The following is a 22,995-nucleotide window of genomic DNA, read 5'->3' on the forward strand; positions in this document are numbered from 1 at the left end:
GTAATCAATCCACACAAGCTATTGCTAGGGCTTCAAAATGTCTCGGGACGTTTATGGACCTTAATGAAATCAGCAGTTTCGGTGGAACTTCTGTCTTCAGCACTGAGCCCTTCGGAGTGATTCCTATTGCTGCTGTCCGTGATTATCATCTTGAGAACAGCTGATTTCGGAGCAGCCTGGTACCCTTCACATGCTTTTATTTTACAAAGACTGAATTAGTAAGGAGGGATTTTGAAGGTAGTAAGGCTCTCCGTTCCGGCTGGAAGTCAATGGGAATTGTGTGCCTAATTTCCATTTGTGCCTTTGGAAAATCCCCTTCTAATTGGCTAAATATTTGTACTATTGGCTGTGGGCACGGTGGCACAATGTGGCTTTCAAACCATCTGTTTTCAGGGACTAAAACCCACTGGCAACAAACCTTGATTGGCAGAAGTTCACCGAGGCTGGTTTACATTAGTTGAGGTTGCCGAGGACAAAACCATGAAGGAAAGCAGAGGCGTAGGATAAGCAGAAAATAAAAAGGCCATGGAAATAAATGAGCTTTTGTTTCAGTATCTGAATGGACTTTACCCATTTATCAAGAGACTTTCTTCTGGTCTTTAATGTTTTTGAAATAATGTGTCTCGTCTTTGAGTGCTCAACGCCAAGAAAAGCTGTCAACCACTCCAGCAATTATCAGATCCTAAAAGGAAGATGGTTAATGGTTTTTCTGCAGACAACTTGCTCTTTCAGTTTTTGTGCTCTGCCAGAACATTTTCAGCCCAATCAATTATTCGAAGGTTTGGTTTAATTCTTAATGCTCCAGGAATATTCTGGAAAGACAGTTAATCACTGCCACCTCTTGATACTGAGCCTGCACCCTAGAAAATGGGAATTAGAGCATCAGATGCAGGGGATGCCAATAGATAAGGCAGCAACCAGCGAGAGAAGAGGTAGCCTGCCCAGCTTGTGCTCAGGCAGTGAAATTCACAGGCTGTTGCTGTGGCACATGCAGCAAGTTGGTGTTTTTTAGGGCTGCATGGTTTTGTGAGCCATGCTGGTTGCAGACATCAGCACCCGGTCCTCAGTGAGCATCCCTGAAATCTGGCTGTGGATTTACACTCAAGCTTTATTCAGCTTTTCTTCGAAAATCACTTGCTGGTGTATATAAGAGTGGCCATTGAGGCTCTGCTTTTAGCCCCATACTCCCAGGCATCATGAAGATTTTCCTCTACTTTCAGTAAAAGCAATTAGCTAACTTCTCTATGGAGCCCCCTCTCAGTGGGCCCAGCTGAAAACACATATCAGCTTGATGTAATTCTGAGGTCAGAGCTGTATTCTTAAGTTATGACCCAATTAAACTTAATTGAAGGATTGGCATTGAGTTAAAGATGTCTAGTTTTTCACTTGAATTTGCTCCTGAGTTTGTCACCTGTGCTTCACTTAGTGTAAGCGCGTGGCTTGGCACATAGACGTGCTGCATTTGTATGGGTGGCTGCAGCTTTCTCTGGTAAAGCTTCCACCTGAGGGCTGGTTTTGGGATGTTGGACGCATTGAGCACAGCATCTCTGCAGCCTGGGGCAGGTAAATTGTCCTTGTGCAGAGGGGCTCTGTCGTTATGATTATATACCAGATATCTGGACATGGTTGCCATGAAAACCCCAGCCCTGGCTAGATCCTAGGCACACCGTTCTATGGGAGCTTTCAGGCTAGAGGTCTGTAAGCCAAGACTTAATACTGCCTGGTGGCTCACACCAGCCTCTTTCTTTGCTTGTTTTCACTGAGGAATGGAGATTTTGTGGAATTTTGCCTCTGCAAGTATCCGTATTTCCATGGGATCCTGCCTTGCGTGATAAATTTTGCACCCCCTGGAAGTATTAATAATTAACTACTTGCAATAGGAAGAGCTCGAGATTTGGAAGTAGTTGCTGTCATTTAATTTAATAATGGCAATTTAATGGCAGAATATACTACTGTAATTTCTGGCTGGCTTCTTAACCTTTAAATAGCGAAGAAAATGCTGCATTTGCAGCAGTCGTCTCACCTAAGGGTGGTAGGCAACTAAAGCAACATAAAGCTTACACTGCATTGTTTCTGATTCAAATCAAGTTTGATTGTTCAGCCTTACCCTGCACATGTAAGTAACTATGGCAATGAAATGTGATAAAGCATCGTTCATCATTTGATGCACGAGAAGTAAGCGGGCGCGTCTCGGCCAGACGGAGCAGGAGATCAGAAACCTCCGGAGCCACTGCGGGGCTGGGGAAGGAGCCCGGTGCCCCCGCGTTCCTCGGGGCAGCCCACAGATACCCGAGTATGGTAGCACAGAGGGAGCTGAATGTAAGTGAAGAGACCTGGTTTTCCCCTTCTTTGACAAAGAGCTTGCCTACTTCATGTCTTTGTGCTCACATTTCCCCCTCTATATCAATATAATCTTTTATTTCTTTTTATTTTTTCAAAAAGATCTTTGTGAAATCCTCGTGCTCTTCATGGGGTCCTTCTTCTTGTCTTTGTAAACTCAGCCGTAAACTCTCCAGGCAGGGGTTGCCTTTTGTCACGTGCTGCTGCAGCACTTAAGGTAGCGAGTACTTATGTCGCTTCAGACCTTTGTGCACTGGCATGAAAGAATCTGAATTTAAGCAAGTTCTGCCACCGCTTCCCGCTGCAGCTTCGGGCAGGCTGTGCAAGCCCTCTATTCATCGCTTCCCTTATTTACAGCGTAGAGATAATAGGGCTAGGAGTCACCCAGAAGTGTCCAGAGTGTTTGATACTAAGAAAAGCCAATGCAGTGATTCCATTCAATTTCCCTTTTTCCTTTCTTAAATGGTGATGAAGATCATTATTTTTTTCCATGTATTGATAAATAGTTTATCTGCAAATAACTGTTCAAATTCTTTGTTCTGCTCTACGTACCCGCATTACTGCGATATTCCAAGGACCAGTTAATGCTCATTGCATGCTTGGAAGATGAGATGTTTCCAACCTGTCCCCACCTTTGTCGTTGATAGGGCTGAGGACGAGCTGTTAACTCTGGGCTTGTTCCTGTTGATGCTGGGTTTATGAAATTCAGGTGAGGGCCTGTGCCACTTCCCAAGTGTCAGATCCTACAGAAGCTCGGCTGGACTCATGGAGATAAGTTTCTATGGCTGGTCCCAAAGTCAGAGTGATTTGTGGGGACTAATTTCCCAGTGCACTGGCTGCTTGATTATGGCTTTACTCATGATAGCAACCCTTCTGTTGGAAAAGGAATATAGGAGGAGTAAAGGTAGGGAGTCCTGTAGAGGTATGGGAATGTTTCAGTTCAAGTCTAACAATAAAAACGAGTTGTTTGCTACAGCTGAGCATATCTCAAGATCTGATACCTGAATTCCACAGGTAGGAGAAGAAACTTTTTTAAAATTACCCCATAATTTTTCAGTGTCCATAAAAGGACCAGAAAGATGCAGTGTGTATATTATCCTTCTGTGAAATGTCCAGTAAAAGAATATAATCACAGGAGATGCGTTTTATAGAACTGTGATTCTTTTGGAGTGCCTGACTTTCCACTTCAGTGATAGAAATCATCGTTGGTTTGGTATGTGAGCCTGGTCGGGGACTCAGCGGGTCAGCCTGGGGAAAGAAGCCTGCCCAGCTTCCCACGGGGACACCTGGAGCCGAACACCAAACAGCTGGAGACATCGCTGAGCGTGTCCTCAAGGCGCCGTGGAAAGGGGAAGTACTTGGAGCTGGCTGTTGGATATGCAATTGCCCGTGTTTTGAGGGTGAGAGAGATCTGTATGGTAAGAAACTTCAGCTTTTGGGAGTGACCTTTAACAGGCTGGAAACATTTGGAAGCTGCAGGATCTGATTCTTGTCTCTGCCACTTCAGGGCCTGTAGACTCACTTTACTGGTGGGTCGGTCTCTTTCCATCCCTTCGCAGGTGCCTTTGTCTGTGGCCATCTGAGCGTCTTCCAAGGACGTGCCAAGTGATGAACGAGCGTGATTTAAGGCTACCCCTGAAAGCTGCGTGCGTTTCAGCAGACTGCAGAACGTGTCAACACAATCGCTTCAAGGCTTTCGGCTTGCTGGAGCCCCTGTCAGCACTCTGCAGCTTCTGTGGACTGCCTGATCAGCAGCGCTCTGACCATTAATATTTATAAACCTTAAATAATAAAGGACTTCAGGGTACCTGAGAGACCATATGTTGGCCTCCCGTTCCCTACAAAGCACCTGAGATCAGCGTGGCTACAACCCGGGCTGCTCTGGCCCCAGAAGGGGAAGGGGGGAGCATTGCCCCGGAGGGCCTCCGTCTTCGGATCGCTCCCCCCTTCATTAGCTACCAGAGCACATCGCCTCCATCCTTCAGGGCCAAGCTGCAGGCTTCTGTCTTTCCTTTTAGGCTGGAGTCTTAATGCATTTATTACCGGGCTTCGTTTGGTTGTGACCTTGGCTGCTTGGTTGTCCTTTTTCCTCCCCACCTTTCAGTAAAAACGCGTTGATGCGCGAGGAGAGACAGCCCTGAGATTTTTATTAATTTAGTAATTTATCGCTTTTGGTAATTTTTTTTTTTTGTCCTGAATCTTGCCAAGGTGCTTGGTAACCATTTGGCCACAGCTGCCTGTGAATTAGCATTTAGCGTGTGCATGTGCGAAGACGCAGCCCCATGAATAATGCATGGTAATAAACAGCCTGCCCATTGGGCTCGGGGCAGGGCGCTACCGCGTATGGATTAGCCTCGAGGACCGGGACCAGCAGTATTAATAACGTGTGTATCAGGTGGAGACAGCCCGCCCGAGCCCATTGTGTGCCGCCCCGCTTACCTTGGGGATAAAAACCTCCCTCGGCCTCGCCGAGTCCTCCCCTTGTACCCTGCGGGCCCAAACCCTTGGGGAACGACCCCCTCTGCCTGGCCACCTGTGGGCTCAATTTATTTTATTTAGCCCCGGTGGGACGAGTGCAAAAAGGGAGAAAGGGAGCAAAATCCCTGCCAACGAGGCCCGGAGGGAGGCTGGGAGGCTGCTGGGGGTGCTGAAGGGACAGCGCTCGGCCCTGCTCAGCACGGCTCAGCACGGCTCAGCCCCTCCTCCAGGGCTGCCTGCTGCCTGCCCTGAGCCCCCCCAGCAGGGCCCTGGGGGCTCCTGGCCTTGTAGAGGCTCCAGTGACTCGTGAGGCCACCGCTGCGGGCTCCCGGAGGTAAGTCCCGGTGAACGGCTCGCCTGCCGCCCTCGCTCTCCCGGCTGCCCGTCTCGCTCTTTCTCTCCCCAGTGCCATCCATCGAAACCTTCGTCCCCCCCCCCGAAGAGGCACTGCTGGAGTCACGGCACCAGCGATGCCCCCAAATCCCAGCTGGATGAGGCTGAGCCTCGCCTCCCGCCAGCCCCGCTGAACCCCGCGGCCTCGGCTCCTCCGGCTCCACTGCTTCGAGGCAAGTGGGGAACAATAGGATGGATTCCCGCAGCACGCCCCGCCGCCACCATTGCGGGCTGGGGGAGGAAGAGGAGAGAGGGGCTAGGGGGAGGAAGGAAGCCCTCCTTTCTCCTCTGCCTGGGGAGCAGCAGGAGGTGAGGGGTGCTGAGCCTCCGGCAGCCTCTCCGCGACTCGCGGCGGCGGGGAAGGGGAAGGAGAAGGGTGTGTGCATGGATGGGGGCTGCTGCTCCAACCTGCTCGAGTCCATTTGCCAATTCACCAGTCGCATCACTTCCGGATCAGTCCCCAGCTTCTGCTGCAGAGTGAGGATTTTTTTTTTTTCCTCTCTCTCTCTCTCCTTCTCCCTCCCTCCCCGTCTGGATGCTGGGAACTTGAACCCTCCTCCCTTGATTGCAGCAGGATCTGCCCCAACCTTCCCTCAACTTTGCACCGCATCAAAGAAAACAGAGCGAGCTACAGACTGTATTATACCAATGGGGGCAGGGGAGCTGCCAGGCACAGCCCTTTGCAATTGATGTTGCTGTATCTCTAGGACCCTGAGCGATCTCTTTTTTTTTTTTTTTCCTCCTCTTTTCGCTTGTGTGTGTGTGCGTGTGTGTGTGAAGGATCCTCCTGGTTACCGCTGTTGTTATTTTCCCTTAGCAGGGAGACCACACTGAGCCATGGCTGAGAGGAAGCAGTCTGGCCGGCAGGGCGAGGAGGAAGAAGTGCCAGCCTTCTTCAAAAACCTGGGCTCGGGCAGTCCCAAGCCCCGGCAGAAATTCTGTGGCATGTTCTGCCCGGTGGAAGGCTCCCTGGAGAACAAGACCATCGACTTCGACTCCCTGTCGGTGGGCCGCGGATCTAACAAAGTCGTGGCGAAGCAGAAGGATGTTGCCCACCTGGGGCCGGATGCTCAGTCCGTCTACTCGAGGCAGAGCGGGAAGGGAGGGGAACCATCTGTTGATTTCGGGAGAAAGGTGGAGATCAGGAGTGCCACGGGGAAGGAGGCGCTGCAGAACCTGAATGACAAGGTGGGTATGTGAATGACATATGTGTATGTGTGAGGTGCAACTTGCACATGGATAGGCTGCAGAGGGATAGATCCTTCCCACCCTGCAGTTCCTTGCTTTTGTCACTTGCATGTACGTGCTGGCAGTGTCTTCCTTGGAGAAGTAGCATCCCTGCTAGAGGCTCCTTGCCAGCCCTCTAATGTTATCTGTGTGCTCTCTGCAGGTGTGTGTATGTGCTCAGGGAGGAGGGCAGAAGAAGAAAGGATCCCCTGCACACACAGACACCCTCCCTTTCCCCGCCCTGCCCTCCGATTTGGTGCTAGAGACCGACTTTTTTGTTTCTTAGGCGATTTCCCCAGCACAACGGTAGCAAAATGCCCCACCCAGCTCGTGAATGCAGCTCACGGGAGCAGAAACGCGATTGTTAGCAAAAGAGCATCAATGAGCCTCCACCTCCAGGGACCCATTCCCTGCGGGTTTCTCCCAGGGGGAACTCGGGAAGCACTCCCACCCCTGCTCCCAGGGGAGGAGAGGCTCCAGAGTGACCCAGGGGAGCTGTATTTCGGTACCTGCCTGATGAAGGCCTGTGGCTGCAGGGGGAATTTTTGCCTCAGGAAGATGTGCTGGGACTTTCACAGGAATGTGGTGTTCTCTCTGAAAAAAAAAACCTGAGCTCCTCCCAGCCTTTTAAGACTCCTGAAGCTATTTTCTGGCTCTGTGTATGTGTCATGGTGTAGTAGAGCCTGTCCTTTTCCTGAGGCAAAACCCATTCAAGCCAAAGGTCTAGCTGACCATGCACGTTTTCTTTCCTCCATGAATAGATTTAAGCAAGCTTTATTCAGCTCCGAGCCCTGAAATACTCGGTGTATCCCTCTGATAATGCTGGCTCCTATGCGCAGCCTGGAAGAGCTGAAATGAACGAAGCACCAACCAGCAGAGTGATAAATTTCTAGCAGCATACTGGGAAAGAGTTTCTGTGAGTAGTCCCCCAGCAGGTTTAAAGAGCATCCTTTCTTCTGGCAGCTGCTTCTAGGACGGGCCTCCTGTTTTTTTTTTTACTAGTGGACTGGATGGCGTGTACAGAGCAGAAGTCTGCCTGGAGCATGTAGCACGGCCTTGTTCCCCATTTTCTCCTGCTGTCAGAAATGTGAAACGTTACCAGGAGTAATGCTGGGGGCTCATCCTCCCCAGGTTGGACCCTCCTCTGCTGCCTTCTGGGGCAGTAACCTCAGGGCTCCAGCCAGCCACATTCACACGTGTCAACGCCTGCAGTTACTGTGAGACCACAAAGCAGGCCCTGGTCTTCAGCAGTGCTGTGCATCAGCCTCAAATTAGAAGGGGGCTATGCTCCACGCCTCTTCAAATCAGGTCAAACAAAAGTTTCCCATTACAAATGCCCATGGCTTGATTTGAGTATGTTACCTGCCTCCTAACTTTCCACAATTAATTAGTCTAACAAAGGAGCACCTCAGGAGTAAAGGGCGTGCACCTTTTCAGTTTGGGGAGTCAAAGGTTTTGCAGTTTGGGACGTTTTCAGGACTAATTTGGAGTAATTTGATGTGCTGGTGTGTCCTGCAAGACACAAATGTAAACGGGTGATTTATTCATTCTGAAGAGATGAATTATTGAAGGGTACAAGTATATTAAAAAGTAAGTATAATACAGTGAAAAATCAGATGTCCATGCAGAATATTAATCACATTTTTTGCAAAAGTGTTTTTTTTTTGGTTCTATTTTTAAAGATTGTCATGTAATATCAACCATGAAGGTATGAAATAATGGGATAGTGTTAAACATTTGAGTTTTCTCATTAGCTTGGCATTACACTGATGCCAGGGGATTGTGCTGTGAGGGGTTGTGTGCGTTCGGGTAAGTGCAGTCTTTTATTATAAATGTCTTGCTATGGATTGGCACTTTATAGCAGGAGTGTTTTAGCTTTGATGGTTTTCCAGCTGACTGCATCTATAGCTTGAATCAATGGTTAGATCCTCAGCAGGTAATGCTGCCTCTGCTTCAGTGCAGTTATTAAGAATGTGTTTATGGTGATCAACACACTGAAAAAAGAAAATATTGCAGGAAGTGGCATTAAAGGAAACACTGCATTAAAATAAATGCAGGCAGGAGTTGAGATGCTAAAGGCCTTCTGAAGTTTTGCAACTGAATTTGGCCTATTATTTTCAAACCTGAGTAGTCTGTACACTATTTCCATGTGATACGAATCTAAATTACAGTGGAAAGAAACAGCATGCTAATTGATAGGATCTTGAAATTATATAAATTATTTCACAATAGGCTAGAAATCTTACTGCTTCTTTTTCTTTAGCTTGAGGCTGAAAACAGCTACAGCTGTTATTAAGTGCATGTAACAGTGAGCACACAGGACAGTCCATCCCCTGTTTGAGCAAAACGACCACATCACGAGCTGACGGGAATGGGTGCTGACCAACTGGAGCCAGCGGAGATGCACAGAAGTATTTTAGCCAGTGATTGGATCCAAAGCGGGTTTGAAAGACAGTCATCCTTTCTGTCACTGTATAGAAAGATCTCGTATTAATCTCCACGGAAATAATTAACAAAGCAAGACTGACAAGCTATTTTTTATTTTTCTGAGGTCTCAACTGTCCAGAGGATAAAGAAAGGAATGTAATTATTCCACATTAAAATGCAATATATTGTTCTGCAGGCAAAGATAAGGGTAATCAAATCTGTTTGTGTCTATCCTGTCTAGGGTATTCTATAGGCATCTATCATAGCCTTGCTTTATTGCCTCTGGGCCGCGGTGCCTCATAATTCAGGGTTAAGATCATCTCCAGAGGCACCAGGATGGCTTTCGATCTTAGTTTAAGCAGCTCTTTACAGCGAGGCCTCTGGAGGCAACGTGACCCATTCAACAGGTCGGAGGCAAGCTGTGCTACTGGGCAGCTGTCAGGCCTTGGAGAATTGGCTGTGCCTCCATTTCTTCTCCTAAACTTTGTTGCCTTCCCTAGTTAGGCTGCTAATGCCTGGTCCTGGAGGTACGTGTTCAGGGGTCTGTGGAACTTACTCATAGAGCTGCTTTGTAGGAGTCAGTGCATAGACTATAAACTGCCTCCTCTCAGAGGATGGAGGCTGATAAAATGAATTCCCAGGGCATCGATCCAATATTCTGTATGAGAACGGTCTGGAGAGGCATGCCTTCACCTGGGATTTGAAAGACCTTTGTTCATTGCTTGCTTCACCTGGGTCACTCCTCTGCGTCTCTTGGTTTCCTGTGTGTATCATCGGTGCTCCTTCGGTCATTCTCATCTGTTGAGGTTCTTCAGGATGGAGACTGGCCTTTAGGAAACATCTGTAGGAAGAAGTAAGTTTGATCGCAAGAGGGAACAGCAAGCTTATGGCTTGCTTTAATTTAGTTTGCACAGAGAGCCTTAATAGATGCTAAGACACTTGAACCCAAGTACAAGCCCTTGGGACCACAGGTCTCTTCTTAAGTTGCTAGCTAAAGTTCCCATGGCCACACTCTTGTTACTCTGCTGATTCAGGTGGTTTCCCTGTGTAACAGCAGTTGCTTTTACCTTTTTTGGGTCCCTTAAAAACAGTTCATGGACCTTTAGGAGGTTCATAGCATTAGTATAAACAACTAGTCTAATACAACAAAGCTATGTATGATAAGTGAATAAAGAGACACCAGAAAAATGTTTTTATTTTAGCATTGACAGGAGAGGAGAGTTCAAAAACAGTGTCATGAAGCTATTGACACAACTGGACTTCCTGCTAAAACCTCAAAGCTCTCAGGATCGTGCTTGTTCATTCCTGGAGAGGAACGATGAGTAACAAGATGTTGTTCAGCACTCAAAAAATCATAGACTCTGGAACATTAATGGAACTGTTGTTTAAAACAAAGTTGTTCCAGACAGCTGGAAATGTGGTTCTGATTTTAATTTGTTACAATGCCTGTAATTTCTTTAGCCAGCCTTGTTTTGACAATCACTGCTTGCAAAATAATTATACAGGAGGATGACTTGCATGATTTTTCCAATGGATCATAACAATTTGTCTGGCTGCTGAAAAAAAAATAGAGAAACTAACAATAATGAACACAAATGTCAAATTCCTCTGACCTCTCAGATTTCTCTGAAAGCTATCAATCTGCATAGCTGGAACGTGCTGGAGCTCCAAGGAGCATATCGTGGTCTGGTAGAGTCACGTCAGGAATTCACCGATACCGCCCTCTCTCCTGCAGAAACAAGCAAAGGGCTTTGATCCAGGGCCAATTCTTTTGGGTTCAAGACTGGAGGGAAAACACCACTTAGGGTCAGGCCCTTCTCCACCCACTTTGGAGCTGAACCAAATTGGAGGCCTGGGCTTTAGCAGCACCTTGCAGAGCAGGCTTTATCTCGGGGGTAGAGATGGGGACCGGCAGCTGTGCATGCCACCCTCATGCCAATGCTCTGGCGTCATTTGACAGGAGCCTTGTGTTTTTACCCAGTGCTGAGCTTTTGTTTAGGTCTGCCACAAAGCTCTTCACCTACAGCACCATGTCTGACTCCCCACATCCCTTGTCTATCTTGTGGCACATAAAATCTGAGTCTGTCCCTTGTGGCGTTGTTACAAAGTTGGGAAAAGACTTCAGTAGCGAAGCTCAAGTGGAGTTTGTCTGCTCTGCGAAATGGGCAGCATTTGGGAGCAGAGCTGTAGCAAACTACCAAAAATCAAACCTCATTACTGTAAGACTCGCACACGAGTACAAAATTGTGTTCTTCACCTTGCAGAGAGCTGGAATGACACTTGGGATGGGTCAGAATTTTTTTCTCGTTGTCTGGAGTAATGATTGCCTGGTACGTTACAGGTAGGCAAAGCTGGCTGACACAAGCAATGAGAACCATTTCTGAGAGCCTAAGGCTTTGGTCTGTAGGTTTGGGGGATGGAAAGGGGATTATAATAATAAGAACCAGCGTAAATCGCTGTGAAGATAGCTGTTTCTTGGATCCTGCCCATGGTTCCTGTGGGCCTGGAGATACTGATCTCTTTGCTCGGGAGGCAAGGGAGGAGCAATGACACGGATGCCCAAATGCCCTGTGCCTTTGCTCCAAAATGCTGTACTTACTACAGTAAAGGTCAAAGCACGAGTGCAAACTGTTCGGAGAAGAGAGCACATTTCTGCTACGTCTTGTACTACCCATGACAGAGCAGCCCCTGCTCAGAGCCCAGAAGAGGGCTGACTTTTCTCGGTGATAAGAATTGGTAGTACACTAACTCTAGGGCAGCACCATGGGCTTCTTTGAGGACAATTAAGACTGTAGTGCATCTGAAATCCTCAGGACGTTGCCTCTAAGAAACATACTGTAATAGTATCAGTCTTATTAGAAAGCTATTTCTCAACCTTATCAAGGCTTCTTGGGATTTTAAAGGAAACAAAATCAATTGGACAGTTAATTCTAATTTGTAGATCAATTGTGCCTTTTTTTATTGACCTGTTTGTGTGGCCAGAAAATGAATTGCTCCCCTCGCAAACTCAGATGGTTTGTAATCAAAATCAAACCAGGTTACTTCTCTGAGAATTTGTATGATTTTACCTCCTCATAGTACCATGTTTGACCTCTATGGCCGTTTCCATAGAATGACACTTTGGTTTATCTTATAAGAGAAAATTAAAACTAAGATGCTCATTGGCAAAGATAGTTCCCCTCTGTAATTTGATTTATAGTGAGTAATAAGGGAGAGTTCTTTCATCACATTTTGGAAAGAACAGATATGCTCCTGCCCTGTACAAGCCTGTATTTAACCTTCCCAACACCTAATGTGCTGCAGGGGGTTGCTGTATCCATAGGAAGCTCCTTTTAAGTCTCAGAGACTAGGAACTGGTGGAGCAATTGGCATGGGCAGAACCCGGATAGAAAACTAGGTCCTGATCAGTGAGCTCTTGAAAGCTCTTTTGGCCCAGTCCTGCTGCCTCTGATTGCAGTAACAAGAGCCTTGCTGACTTTGGCAGTGGGTGATTCCCCACTAGGGAGTGGGGATTACTGGCATCTAACAAGCCTAAGGGGAAATCTAGAGCTTGTTGATGCACTAGTGCTAGAATTTCAGACACTCCCAGCCATGCTTTAAATCCATCTCTGATCCCTATTTTAATCATATGATTCCATTTGCAGGTTTTAAAATTTCATAGCAAAATGTCCTTGTAGATAAACCTTTAAGAATTTAGTAGGAGTAAAAGCAATTGGTTGTTGCAGGAGTTCTGTGGGGTTGGTTGCAATTACACTACAGTTCCACAGGGAAAGAGACCCTTCCGATGTTTTCTTTCCAACCGTCCAGTAACTCCACTGTGGGAATAAAATTCCGTGCTAAGTGTGTAATGGTATTCCACAGGATCTGTAAAGTTAAGGTTCAGAGCTGATGCAGACCGATTTCCACTGATGCCTGTGATGATTTATTTTATCGCTGTACAGAGATTTTTATATTCTTGTGCAATTCTCTCTCTCGACCTTTCCAGAAGACAAATTTAGACATAGACACTCCTTTAACATGAAGCATGTTTCTGCTGCAAAAAAAATCGTGCACAAAATATCTTATACCAGATATTTGTGCAGAAACGTCTGGGAGCAATCTTGTGTGTCCAGTGGTCAACATAGCCCCCAGTTACCCTCAGGCTGGCAGCGCAAGCATGGGTGTGATGCTTTGGCTTCTGCATTTCCTCCCCTGCTCTGCCATTTGGTGAATGTTGCCAGGGCCTGCAGCTGTGCTGATAGAGCATCATTAAAGATGTTTATGTTCTTTTGCTCTTCCTCCGCCTCCGAAGTGACTTGGCTGCAGTGACCTTGCTGGTCTTGTCGTAGTGGTGCAGTCAGGGAGCTGGGATGGGCTGGCCAGCCGTCCTTCGTTGCTTTCCTTTGGTAGCTTTTGACAAGGAAGATTTGGGAGTGTTTGTTCTCTGTAGCACCTTCTAATTTTAGCCTGCTCAGCCCGCATTGATTGACCTATGGAAGACAAAGTGCATCAGCGTTATCTAGAAGTCCCATCACTTCCCGCAATACCTTGGCAGGTATCGGCACTGCTGTGTGACAGCTGGACGGGGTACAAGCCTGCAGGGATTTACTGAGCGTGTTCAACTCACTTCCTTTACCCTAGAAGCTGAATCCTACCATTGACACTTCATAAGTAGTTATCCTTCTTATTTTAACTTATGGGGAGGGGTCGACATAAAATATAGTTTCACTGGGAGAATGAATCAGCTTTTGTGAGGGGATCTCTGTATTACCAGATCCCGTTCCCACGTGTTCTCATCTGAATGTTGTCCTTTAGCTTCACTAGCCCATCTTCATCACTAGTGGATGTCTACCGCACATATGTTTATGCAGCAGATGATATCCATTCCCTGATTTTGTTTAGCAAGGCTAAATAAGGCAGTTTATAACTGCATTAGTAGTAATTTTATTTACTTGTTTATTTTTGACAACCTTCTAGCTATGACAAGAGAGAAAATTGGGCTATGTTGCCAGTTGCTATAAAAGAGCCAAAAAAATGTGCCTGGAAATGCAGTTCTGGTCCTTTAGAATCACACTAAATCACAGGGAAGTTTTAAAGCTTGGTGCTGTGTACTTAATATTGCAATTAATATTGAACAACCATGTTTTTCAGCCCTTTAATCTCTCTCTTTTTTTAATTTGTTCTGCACTACTTAGGTTGTTGCAACATGGTGATGAGAAGGAAAAGCTAAGTGTCATCTGAAGATTCATTATTTCTTTCTGAACCTAGTCAGTATTGGACTCAAGTTATGGAACGAATATATTCAAAGTTCAAGAACTCCTGTCCTGAATTAGAACTCCATGTCCTGCCCACGTGCAGTAAGGATTACCTTTTCAAAAAAGTATTTTAAATATGTATCTTTGAGCAGGTGAGAATAGTTTCAGAAATATTAGTGTGCTGATGCCATCATTCCTTTAGAGGTGCTTTATTTCTTCTACCAGCACTGTGATTTCCCAACTTAGAGCATAATGTGGAGAAACAACCTGGCCGGGGTCAGGGAGGTGGGCGCTGCAGATCAGAGATTTCCTGTGCCCATGTTTGTGTGTATTTGTCTGTAATCCCATTTCTACTCTCAGGACAAGGTCTTGAGATGGTGGCTGGACTTAGCACATCTCAGATCAGCTGCCCAAGGGCCTTGATGCCCTCTCTCAAACCCATAGGTAGCGTTTGCTTCCTCTTTGATAGCTGAAGGTGCTCTCTTCCGTGGCAAGCAAAGGCAAGAAGCCATTCAGATACAAAGTTGAGGAGGAAAACCAGCATTAAAGAGAGAAAAGGTACAGCTTCACTGCCTAAATTCAGAAATCTGATGTAGGTGCTTTTGTCCATGTTCTGAGCAGAAATATGCTGAGGTTTCAAAACTTCTGGTGCAGATCAGAAAGACGCAGGATATAACCCATTTGGTATTGCCAGTTCTAATCAAAATAAAGCCCAGCAGGCTAACAAATTAATCATTTTGCTACTGTCATAATGAGACACTTTATCACTTGCTACCAATTGGATATTAACTGATTGGCATATTAGCTATTTAAATGTTGCCTGATGCCCCACCTATACCCAGGAAAAGCTCTTTTACTCTTTCCCTTATAGCCTTTTGTGAACTACTGTACATGAAAGGTCCTGCTAGTCATCTGTCTGAGCAGATGTTGCCTTTATAATGATTTACTGCAGTGGTATTTCTGAAGGTTTCAATTTCTATGGTGTGTGCACAGTGTGTTTCCCTGAGCTGCTTGGGTACGTAAAGATCACAGCGTTGTGTGACAGCAGCTCGCGGTTTGCTTTGTGTGATGTGGCACCCTCAGTGACTGAGGGAAGAAGGTAAGTGTGGTTATTACGTGGTCAGGCGTAACATTCAAAGAGAAGTGGATTTGGGCTAAATTCTGGGCTCTCCAAAGGGTGCTTTGTACCGTTCCCTGGGGCAACTGATGTATGAGGAGCTGGTGCGCACAGATGTGTGCTGGTGGGCACCCCTTCTGGTACCCCGTTTCTTCATGGTGCACTGGGTCAAGCGCACTAAATAGCGAGGGAGCCTTTATCCCCCTTAAGCCATTTTTTTTTCTCCTTTTAGCGGAGGCCAGGGACCCGGCCCTGTCACAGCCCCGTGTGCCTGAGGCGCTGCACCCAGCGGTGCCATGAGGGCACCTGCACACCCTCGGGCACAGCCCAGGCCCCTCCATCCCCTAAGCCCTCAAAATTCGGCTCTGCGCCCGCAGGAGGGGACCTGGGCTGGGCGCTGCGCCTTCTAGACTAGGCGGGGCCGCCGCGAAGCGAAAAATTTGGGTTTTATTTTTATTTTTTTTCCCTTCCAGCCAGCGCCCAGCAGGGCGGGGCAGCACAAAGAAGATGGAGGGCAGCGCCCTCGTTGCCGCCGGGGCTCCTCTCAGCCCCTCGCCCGGCACCGAGCCGCAGGTGCTCGGCCCCACCGGGGCACCCCCGGGCCCCTCAAGCCCCTCACACGATCGCGGTCCCCCCCCAGCCCCCTGAGGGGCTCCGCAGCCCCTCGGGGGGGGGGGCGGGGGGGGTCGGCTCCCCCCTCCCATCCCCTCAGCGCTCGGCCCCTCCCCTCCCTTAACTCCCCCCTCATTTGCATCCCCGCTGGGCTCGCAGCCAATCGCGCCCCGAGCTGCGCGGCCCCGACGGAGAGGGGAGGGGGGGGGAGAGAGAGGAGGAGGCGGCGCATGCGCAGTAGCGGCTGCCGCCGGCGCTCGCCCCCTCCCTGCGCGGCCGGGGCTGGGGCTGAGGGAAGAAAGGGCTGAGGCGAGCCCAGGGGCGGCCGCTGCTCCCCGTGCTGCCGCCTGCTCCCTTTTTCTTACGATTCTCTTGATTTTGGGGACCGTTTATTCTTATCTTTTTTAATTTTGATTTTTTTTTTATTGCATTTTTCTTTCTTCCTGAGGAGGGGAGGTCGGGGAAGCGTTCGCAGCGCGGCAGACAATAGCGCCGCAGCAGCCTCCCCCCCCCCCCAGCTCCACCAACAGCGCCAAAAAAAATATATATATATAAATAAAATAAAAATCGAGAGGCCGAGATGTCGTACCAGGGGAAGAAGAACATCCCGCGGATCACGGTGAGCGGGGGCCCCGGGGGGGAGCGGGGGGCACGACCCGGGACCCCCCCTCAGCCGGGGCTGGATTCCCTCAGGGCGAGCCCAGGGGGGTCCCCCCAAAGGGCCGGGGTCTCTTTTTCCACCCCCAGAAGCTTTTTGGAGGCTCACCCCACGGCCCCCATCCATGGGGATGAGGGAAGGAGCCTTATTTAAAAGCCCCCCCCCCGATTTCCTTTGCCTGGCCGCAGATTTAGGGCAGGGAGCGCGGATCCCAGGGCGCTAACTTCGCCTTACGTAAGGCTCGATAATATTCCTTTCTAACGGGCTGCTCCAGCCTTTCGTGTTGGTTTTTTTTTTTTTTTTTTTTGACAGAGTTTTCATCGCTGGCACCCCACGGACACACCCAGGCGAGTCCTCCTGCCTCTGGCACAGCAGCCAGCTCCCAGACGGAGCTCGCCAGCGTGACACCCGTGTAGGGGGGCTCGGGTCTGCCTTAAGCAGCCTGTGGGAAGCGCGGTGATGACCGCAGCATCCTCCCTTTTTTAGGGGAAAAGCCAGTTTTCCTCCAAGAGTCTAATGGCAGAGGCTAAAAAGATGCCCATGCTTAAATGGCACTGGAGGTTGCTGCTGAACCTCTGCTGGGGGCCAGCAGTCTGACGCATTTTGCTCGTGACCGAATGCTCTGATTTATGTTACGTGCACCCGCTGCAGTCGTAAGGATAAGGGACAGGAAAAAGAATCGGATTCTGGCTTTATCTGCTGCTGTATAAACCTGAAATTCGTCCGCCAAGGCTGATGCTTGAAGGCGGCGGCTAATCTTCGTTTAGCCATCTTGTTGTGCCTACATCGATGCGTACAAATTGACTGCATCGACGGATACAAATTTAGCAGCAGGCCCCTGCACCGTGCCGAGCTGCCTCTGCTTTTGTCTCAGAGGTGGTTGAAACGAGCAGCAGGATTTGCACTCCTTTCAGAGCCTTCGTGCAGCTGCAGCAGGAGACCTGTTTACTAGCCGAAGCATTCAGAGCATCCTTAAAGCGGTCCAGGGGGCATTTTTGCTCGTCATGATGTATATATATGTATATATATATTTTTTCTCTTTCCTAATGGATGCTCAGTGCGTTAGGACTTGCTGTCGGTGGCATCGATGGCCAAGCAGTAACCAGTTTCAATAGCAGCCACCCTTTTTAATAGCACAAGGAGCCTGCACTAGAGGTGGGCATAAATACTGCAGTGTTTCTGGAAACGGTAAACATGTAGGGCAGTTTTGCTGTAGAGTCTGGCACTGAAAGACGAGCGGGTTTTTCACGCCCTGAGTTAATTCATTCAGGCTTATTGGCATTCACGGCAGATCCTAAATTTAAATCTTGCGTTTTTTCTTTGTTTTTGAAATTGGTGGCGTTATTCGTGGAAGCTCTCCATTGCAGCAGTAGGAGGAAGGAGAAAGGAAAAAAAAAACAAAACAGGGAGGGGTGGAAGGAGAGGCATTTAATACCTCGTAGATCTTCAGCGGTTATATAAAAGATGGATATAAAGGTATAAATTGATAACTGATGCAATTCGTGTAGCCCTCTTGGTGTTCAGAGCCGTATGAGCTGAACATCTGCTGCTCCAGCTCTTTGGTTTTCTTATAAGCTCTTTGGGAAAATGCTTGATTCTTTTATTCTGTTTGACCAGTGGAGTCCCTGTTGAAAATAAGGGCTCTGAACACCACTGTCACTGTCATTTGCTGTAGATTCAAGGCACCAGAAAGTTCAAGTCCTGCTTTCTCCCCTTTTTTGAAGTCAGCTTTTGGTTTCATCAGCCTTCGGCTGGGCTGTGCTGGTGTAGCTTTGTCTTGTTGCAAAGACGCTTTGGGAGGGGGAGAGACAATCGGAGGACCAGTGCAGAAATAAGGGCCGAGGTATGGATTAAATGGAACGCTTCCTCTGCGTGGATTGGTTTAAATATATGTGTATGTGATGTAGGGAGTGAAGGAACCAGAAGAACGCAGCAGTCGCTTTTATCTTTCATCCCTGACCAGAGCTCTGCAGAGGGTGTTTCGCGCTTGTTTATGGCTACTGCAAGAAAGAGAAATTTGGTTTTGACCTAAAATAGCTGCAAAGGCGCGATGCGACCTGGGCTGCGATACAAAGCGCGTTGTCTGATAGCTGCCTTGTTATAATTACCTTTCTGTTCCTGCCAAACTGCCTCCTAATTGGAGGGCGTTTTCATAACATGGGTTTTAAAATCCTTTCCTTGAAGTTAATTTGCTAATACGCGCTTATTTTTCATCTGGTTATGCAGTAGTGATCCGGAGGGGCAGTAAAAGCGTCCGCTGAATTGAAACATCGCAAAGTTGGACAAAATGAGTTTGTTTGTGTTGTGTAACCCCTGGCAACAGACTTTTGGTCCATTTCCCTGACAGCAGTTGACTCATAGCTGTCCAAGTCATGACTCCAGTGTGTGGGTGCATACGAGAAATTCTGCATACGACCAAGGCAGAGAAAACAGGCGCGTGGCTATTATGCATCCCTCGAATATCCTTTAATGCTTTTGCTGCAGGTGATGGCATGCGCTGTCTTAGCGGGCTGCAGGTATGAGCGAAGCTGCCAAGCAGGCGAGGCTGCTGGAACCCGCCGCCTTTTCCGTTCTGATTTTTTTTGGATCATCGGCATGATGAAAGGACTTGCAGACGAAATAAAATATTTTATCTTTCCAGTTGAAAGTGCAGCAGTTGACTGGTGTTTTGACGTGCGCTTCTGAATAATGCAGAGCTTGTTTCCATCTCTACTTTTATCTCTGAAGTGACACTGCAGACTGTCAGCTTTCTCACAGAATAATTATGTGTCGTTGTATGCTTCTTTGTTGCAGAGCGATCGTCTTCTGATCAAAGGTGGTAAAATAGTTAATGACGACCAGTCTTTCTATGCCGACATTTACATGGAAGATGGGTTGATCAAGTAAGTGAAGTGTGATACCACGTTGTTATCGGAAACATAGAGAAACGTACTGCACATTAGCAAGGAATAATTTACTCTGTGTGCTATATTGGGCTGCAAAGGAGAGCGTGTATTTCACACACATGCTGGCGTTTGATGGAGGAACTTGAAAAACAAGGTGTTGAATTGAAAAAACAAATGGCCCCAGACCCCGTTGCTGTTAAAGCCCAGGTGGAAGGAGGTGCTTAAATGTGCTTAATTTCAGCTGTGCGAATAGCCCCGTGCTGGGATGACACACGTTTGAAGTTATCTGGGTGTTGTAACATTTTACCAAGTTATGACTTAAGATATTTTGAATCCAGAGTTCAGCACCCTAACACATTTAACGCTGTTTTGGGGCGGGAGACTGGACTCAGGTGACCTCTGGAGGTCTCTTGCAGCGCTGTTTTCTGCAATTCCATGATACAAGGATCAATCCCCAATCCCTTAAAGTTAATAAGGATCCTGTTGTTTTAAAGGAGAAGCTTCAGACCTCTTTCCAGTACGCTTCTGTGTTTTCAGTCCTGAAACATGCATTTCTGGCACATTAAATATATTACAGATTTCTTTGGAAAATTACTCTTAGGAAAAAATGGACGAGCCAGAGGTTACAAACAAGAAATTTTCCTGTTCTGGCTAAGACAGTGAGCACATGTGCTTTGTTAATCAAGGTTAAAAGTTAGAGGAGCCAGCCAAAGACAGCTAATTAATTACAATGTGTCATCCACTATTGCAGTTTTAAAAACAAATCTGTGCGAAGAGCTGGACTGGAGAGGGCTTTGGGGGTCTCACCAGGAATCTGGTAACTGGTGTCCGCATGGGTTCGTATTTGTGCAGAGACCACAGAGTATTTATACATGGAAGGAAAGTAGACAATATAGAGGCAAAAATTCTTTGTGTGTTCTCAAAACAATGTTAATGTCTGCTTTGCTGCTAGATAGCTAGCATCAAGTGCTCAGCTGCCACTTGGCAACCCCAGTCCAGTCCCAGCAAAGCTGCTTTTGTTGTGTTTGGTGCAGCGATGTGTTCTGCCTGGTCCCTTCTCCTCTCCGTCTGCCAGCGTGGCTCCTTCCTGGCCTTCCTCTTAAGGCCAACATTCCCCTTAGGTCCTGAAGTATTTGCACACTTTGCTCTCAGTTATGCAGCTGCTTCCAGGGGAAGAATGACATGTTATCAGCTATGTATGCTGATCCTGTACATCGCTTTATATGGGTAAAGAAAACACCCAAGGTTAAGCAGCACAAGGGTGTGTGTTTACAGATGGCGTGCCTCATCTCTTGTTTGTGTCTGACGTGCTGTTTGGAACCTGTTTACCCAGGCAAATAGGAGAGAATCTGATTGTGCCAGGAGGGGTGAAAACTATCGAAGCCCATGGCAGGATGGTGATTCCCGGAGGGATTGACGTTCACACCCGCTTCCAGATGCCGGAACAGGGGATGACATCTGCTGATGACTTCTTCCAAGGGACCAAGGCTGCGCTGGCTGGGGGCACCACCATGATCAGTAAGCTGGCTGCTGCTCTCTTCCAAGAAAGCTTTCTTTTTCTCTAGTAGCAAGAGAGAAACTGTGGACTGTACAAGTGGCATCAGGTTCCAGCAGTGGGGATTTCTGATGTCTGGTCAGGTTGCTGAGAAAAGCTTGTGTAGGGGTGGGAAAAGGGATGGAAACCCCGGGGTTTCCGTGCCTTGCAGCTGTCAGTCATTTCACTCTTGTCCTCCCTGTTGGCAGGGTTTACTTTGGTCCTTGTGTGACTTCGCCACTTTCTCTGTAGGTCTGCTCCTACTGAACCCAGTGTGACTTTGACCTCTGGCTCCAGTATGAGCAGCAGTTCTCCACGCCCCTGTGCCTCAGTTCCCTTTCTCCGTGATGCCTGAGACTCCAGGAGGCTTGTGCTCTTTCATCTGTAAGTTGCTGCACGTAGAGAGAGAAGAAGGACAACTGCTTCACTCAGGGCTGTCTGAGTTCTTGCACAGCAGCCAGATATCAGTGGCCTGTACTATACATCTTTGATAACTGGGCCACGTATTTAAGGATTCACACTTGCCCAACTGTATGTATGCAGCTTTGGCACCAGGAGTTTTTAATAATAAATTGAGCGTTGTTCCTTTTCTTGCTTATATCCTCTTTTGGAGGAAGAAAGAATTAGGAAGTGAAAATGTCTCAAAATAAAAACAGACAAACTGACTTTCCTGCTGATAGCAGGGTCAGACACCCCTGGTGTTCCCCTCTGGCTCTAAAATGTCTCATAAATGACTTCCTAGCTAGCTGGCACCACTCACATTGGCTACAGGTGCTTGACTTGTCAGAGCCAAGACCTCAAAACTCCGTATGTGAATTGCTATTATCCTGCTTTGAGTTGGAGGTTAAAAAATAAAATAATAATGAGGAACAAAAAAATCTCTGTTCCGGTGCTGCTGATCACATCTAAACTGCACCACGGCGCCCTGCAGTCTGTTGCTGCATGTGGCAGCCAAGGATAAAGGTGTAATGTGGCGCAGTATCTGAACATCTGGCATTCCTTCGTGTGCTGTGAGGTGCTGCATGTCACCGGAGGGGGGCTGAGGTACAGAGGAATGAAAGAACGTGGTTCAGGATAAGTACTGGTGTCTATTGGCCAGGCCAGGTTTGTAAAGAGATCTCAGCCGGGGATCAGCTGAACTCTCCTTGGTTCAAACCTAGCAGGTTATGAGCTAGAACATCCTCATCTCTTAGAGAATGTTGTGAGCTCTCTTTGATCTCTGGCCTTGTGGGAGGACTCAGATTAACATGGGGCTTGGGAGGGGGAGCGAGGGGTCCAAGCATAGCCACCCTAGTTCAGAAACAGTTCTTTTTCTGGGCCTGGACCTTGCAAAGAGGTGTCTGGCCTATGAACTCAGTCCTGAAATAACTTGGGAAATTATTTTTTGTAGTGCTATCAGTTTGGAGTATGAAGTTTGAGTGTGAAGATAACCTCACCCACACAGAATGTAAACTGGAAACGTAGCTGTGGATATTCTCAGTGTGCACACTAATATCCAGTTTTCCTCTAAATCTTTGCTGTCAATATAAGTTAATAACACTGAAATGTTTTCTTTTCAGCTTCAGTTCATTGACTTTGTTTCACTGGTTGTTGGTGTATTACCAGTACACCTGGTTCATGTTGTCCACTTGCATCACTGTTTTGTGCTTCTCTGTTAAGTTGAATTAGATCAAAATCATGTTCTCTGTCATCTGCATGTAGGCTTTTAACAGCATTATTTCCCTGAAGGGGACTTTTAAAAGCATTTTAAGCAGAAATGGCTTAGGCCAAGTTTTGTAAAGCAGCCCTTCACTTTGGTTGCCCAGATCTGGGGCAAACTCATGCAAAGCCTCATACTCAGAAGTGTTTAAACCTCTGTGTGTATTGTCATTATGACTGCAGCATCTGAATTATCTCACTAATGGTGTTCAGAAGACATCTCTGAGTTAGGAAATCAGAGGAGTCCTCCATCTTATAACTCCTCCTTGTTTTATAGCGGTGAGAAACGGCACAACGTAGGTTACGTGGTTTGCCCCTGCTCAGAGGGCCTGTGGCTAAACTGGAAAATGGTGCTCCCGTGGTCCCCCACCCTTTCCACTCTGCCATTCTGC

The 22,995-nt window shown here is 47.5% G+C and overlaps 1 protein-coding gene across 2 annotated transcripts in view; it reads left to right on the forward strand.

The window, feature by feature from the left end:
• The first annotated feature begins 5,756 nt into the window (after window positions 1-5,756).
• DPYSL2 (dihydropyrimidinase like 2) overlaps window positions 5,757-22,995 on the forward strand; it is a 54,041-nt gene continuing 36,802 nt past the window's right edge. The window contains exons 1-3 of one of the 2 annotated variants that reach the window (XM_083812053.1): window positions 5,757-6,399; window positions 19,280-19,368; window positions 20,705-20,889. In XM_083812053.1, the coding sequence (XP_083668179.1) occupies window positions 6,049-6,399; window positions 19,280-19,368; window positions 20,705-20,889 (625 nt within the window). In that variant the 5' untranslated portion in view covers window positions 5,757-6,048. Of the gene's footprint in view, window positions 6,400-16,020; window positions 16,448-19,279; window positions 19,369-20,704; window positions 20,890-22,995 lie in introns of those variants that run through there. The other variant, XM_083812054.1, reaches the window with a different exon arrangement.

Source organism: Anser anser (assembly GCF_964211835.1).
Source record: "Anser anser genome assembly, chromosome: 26".
NCBI classification, from domain to species: Eukaryota; Metazoa; Chordata; class Aves; order Anseriformes; family Anatidae; genus Anser; species Anser anser.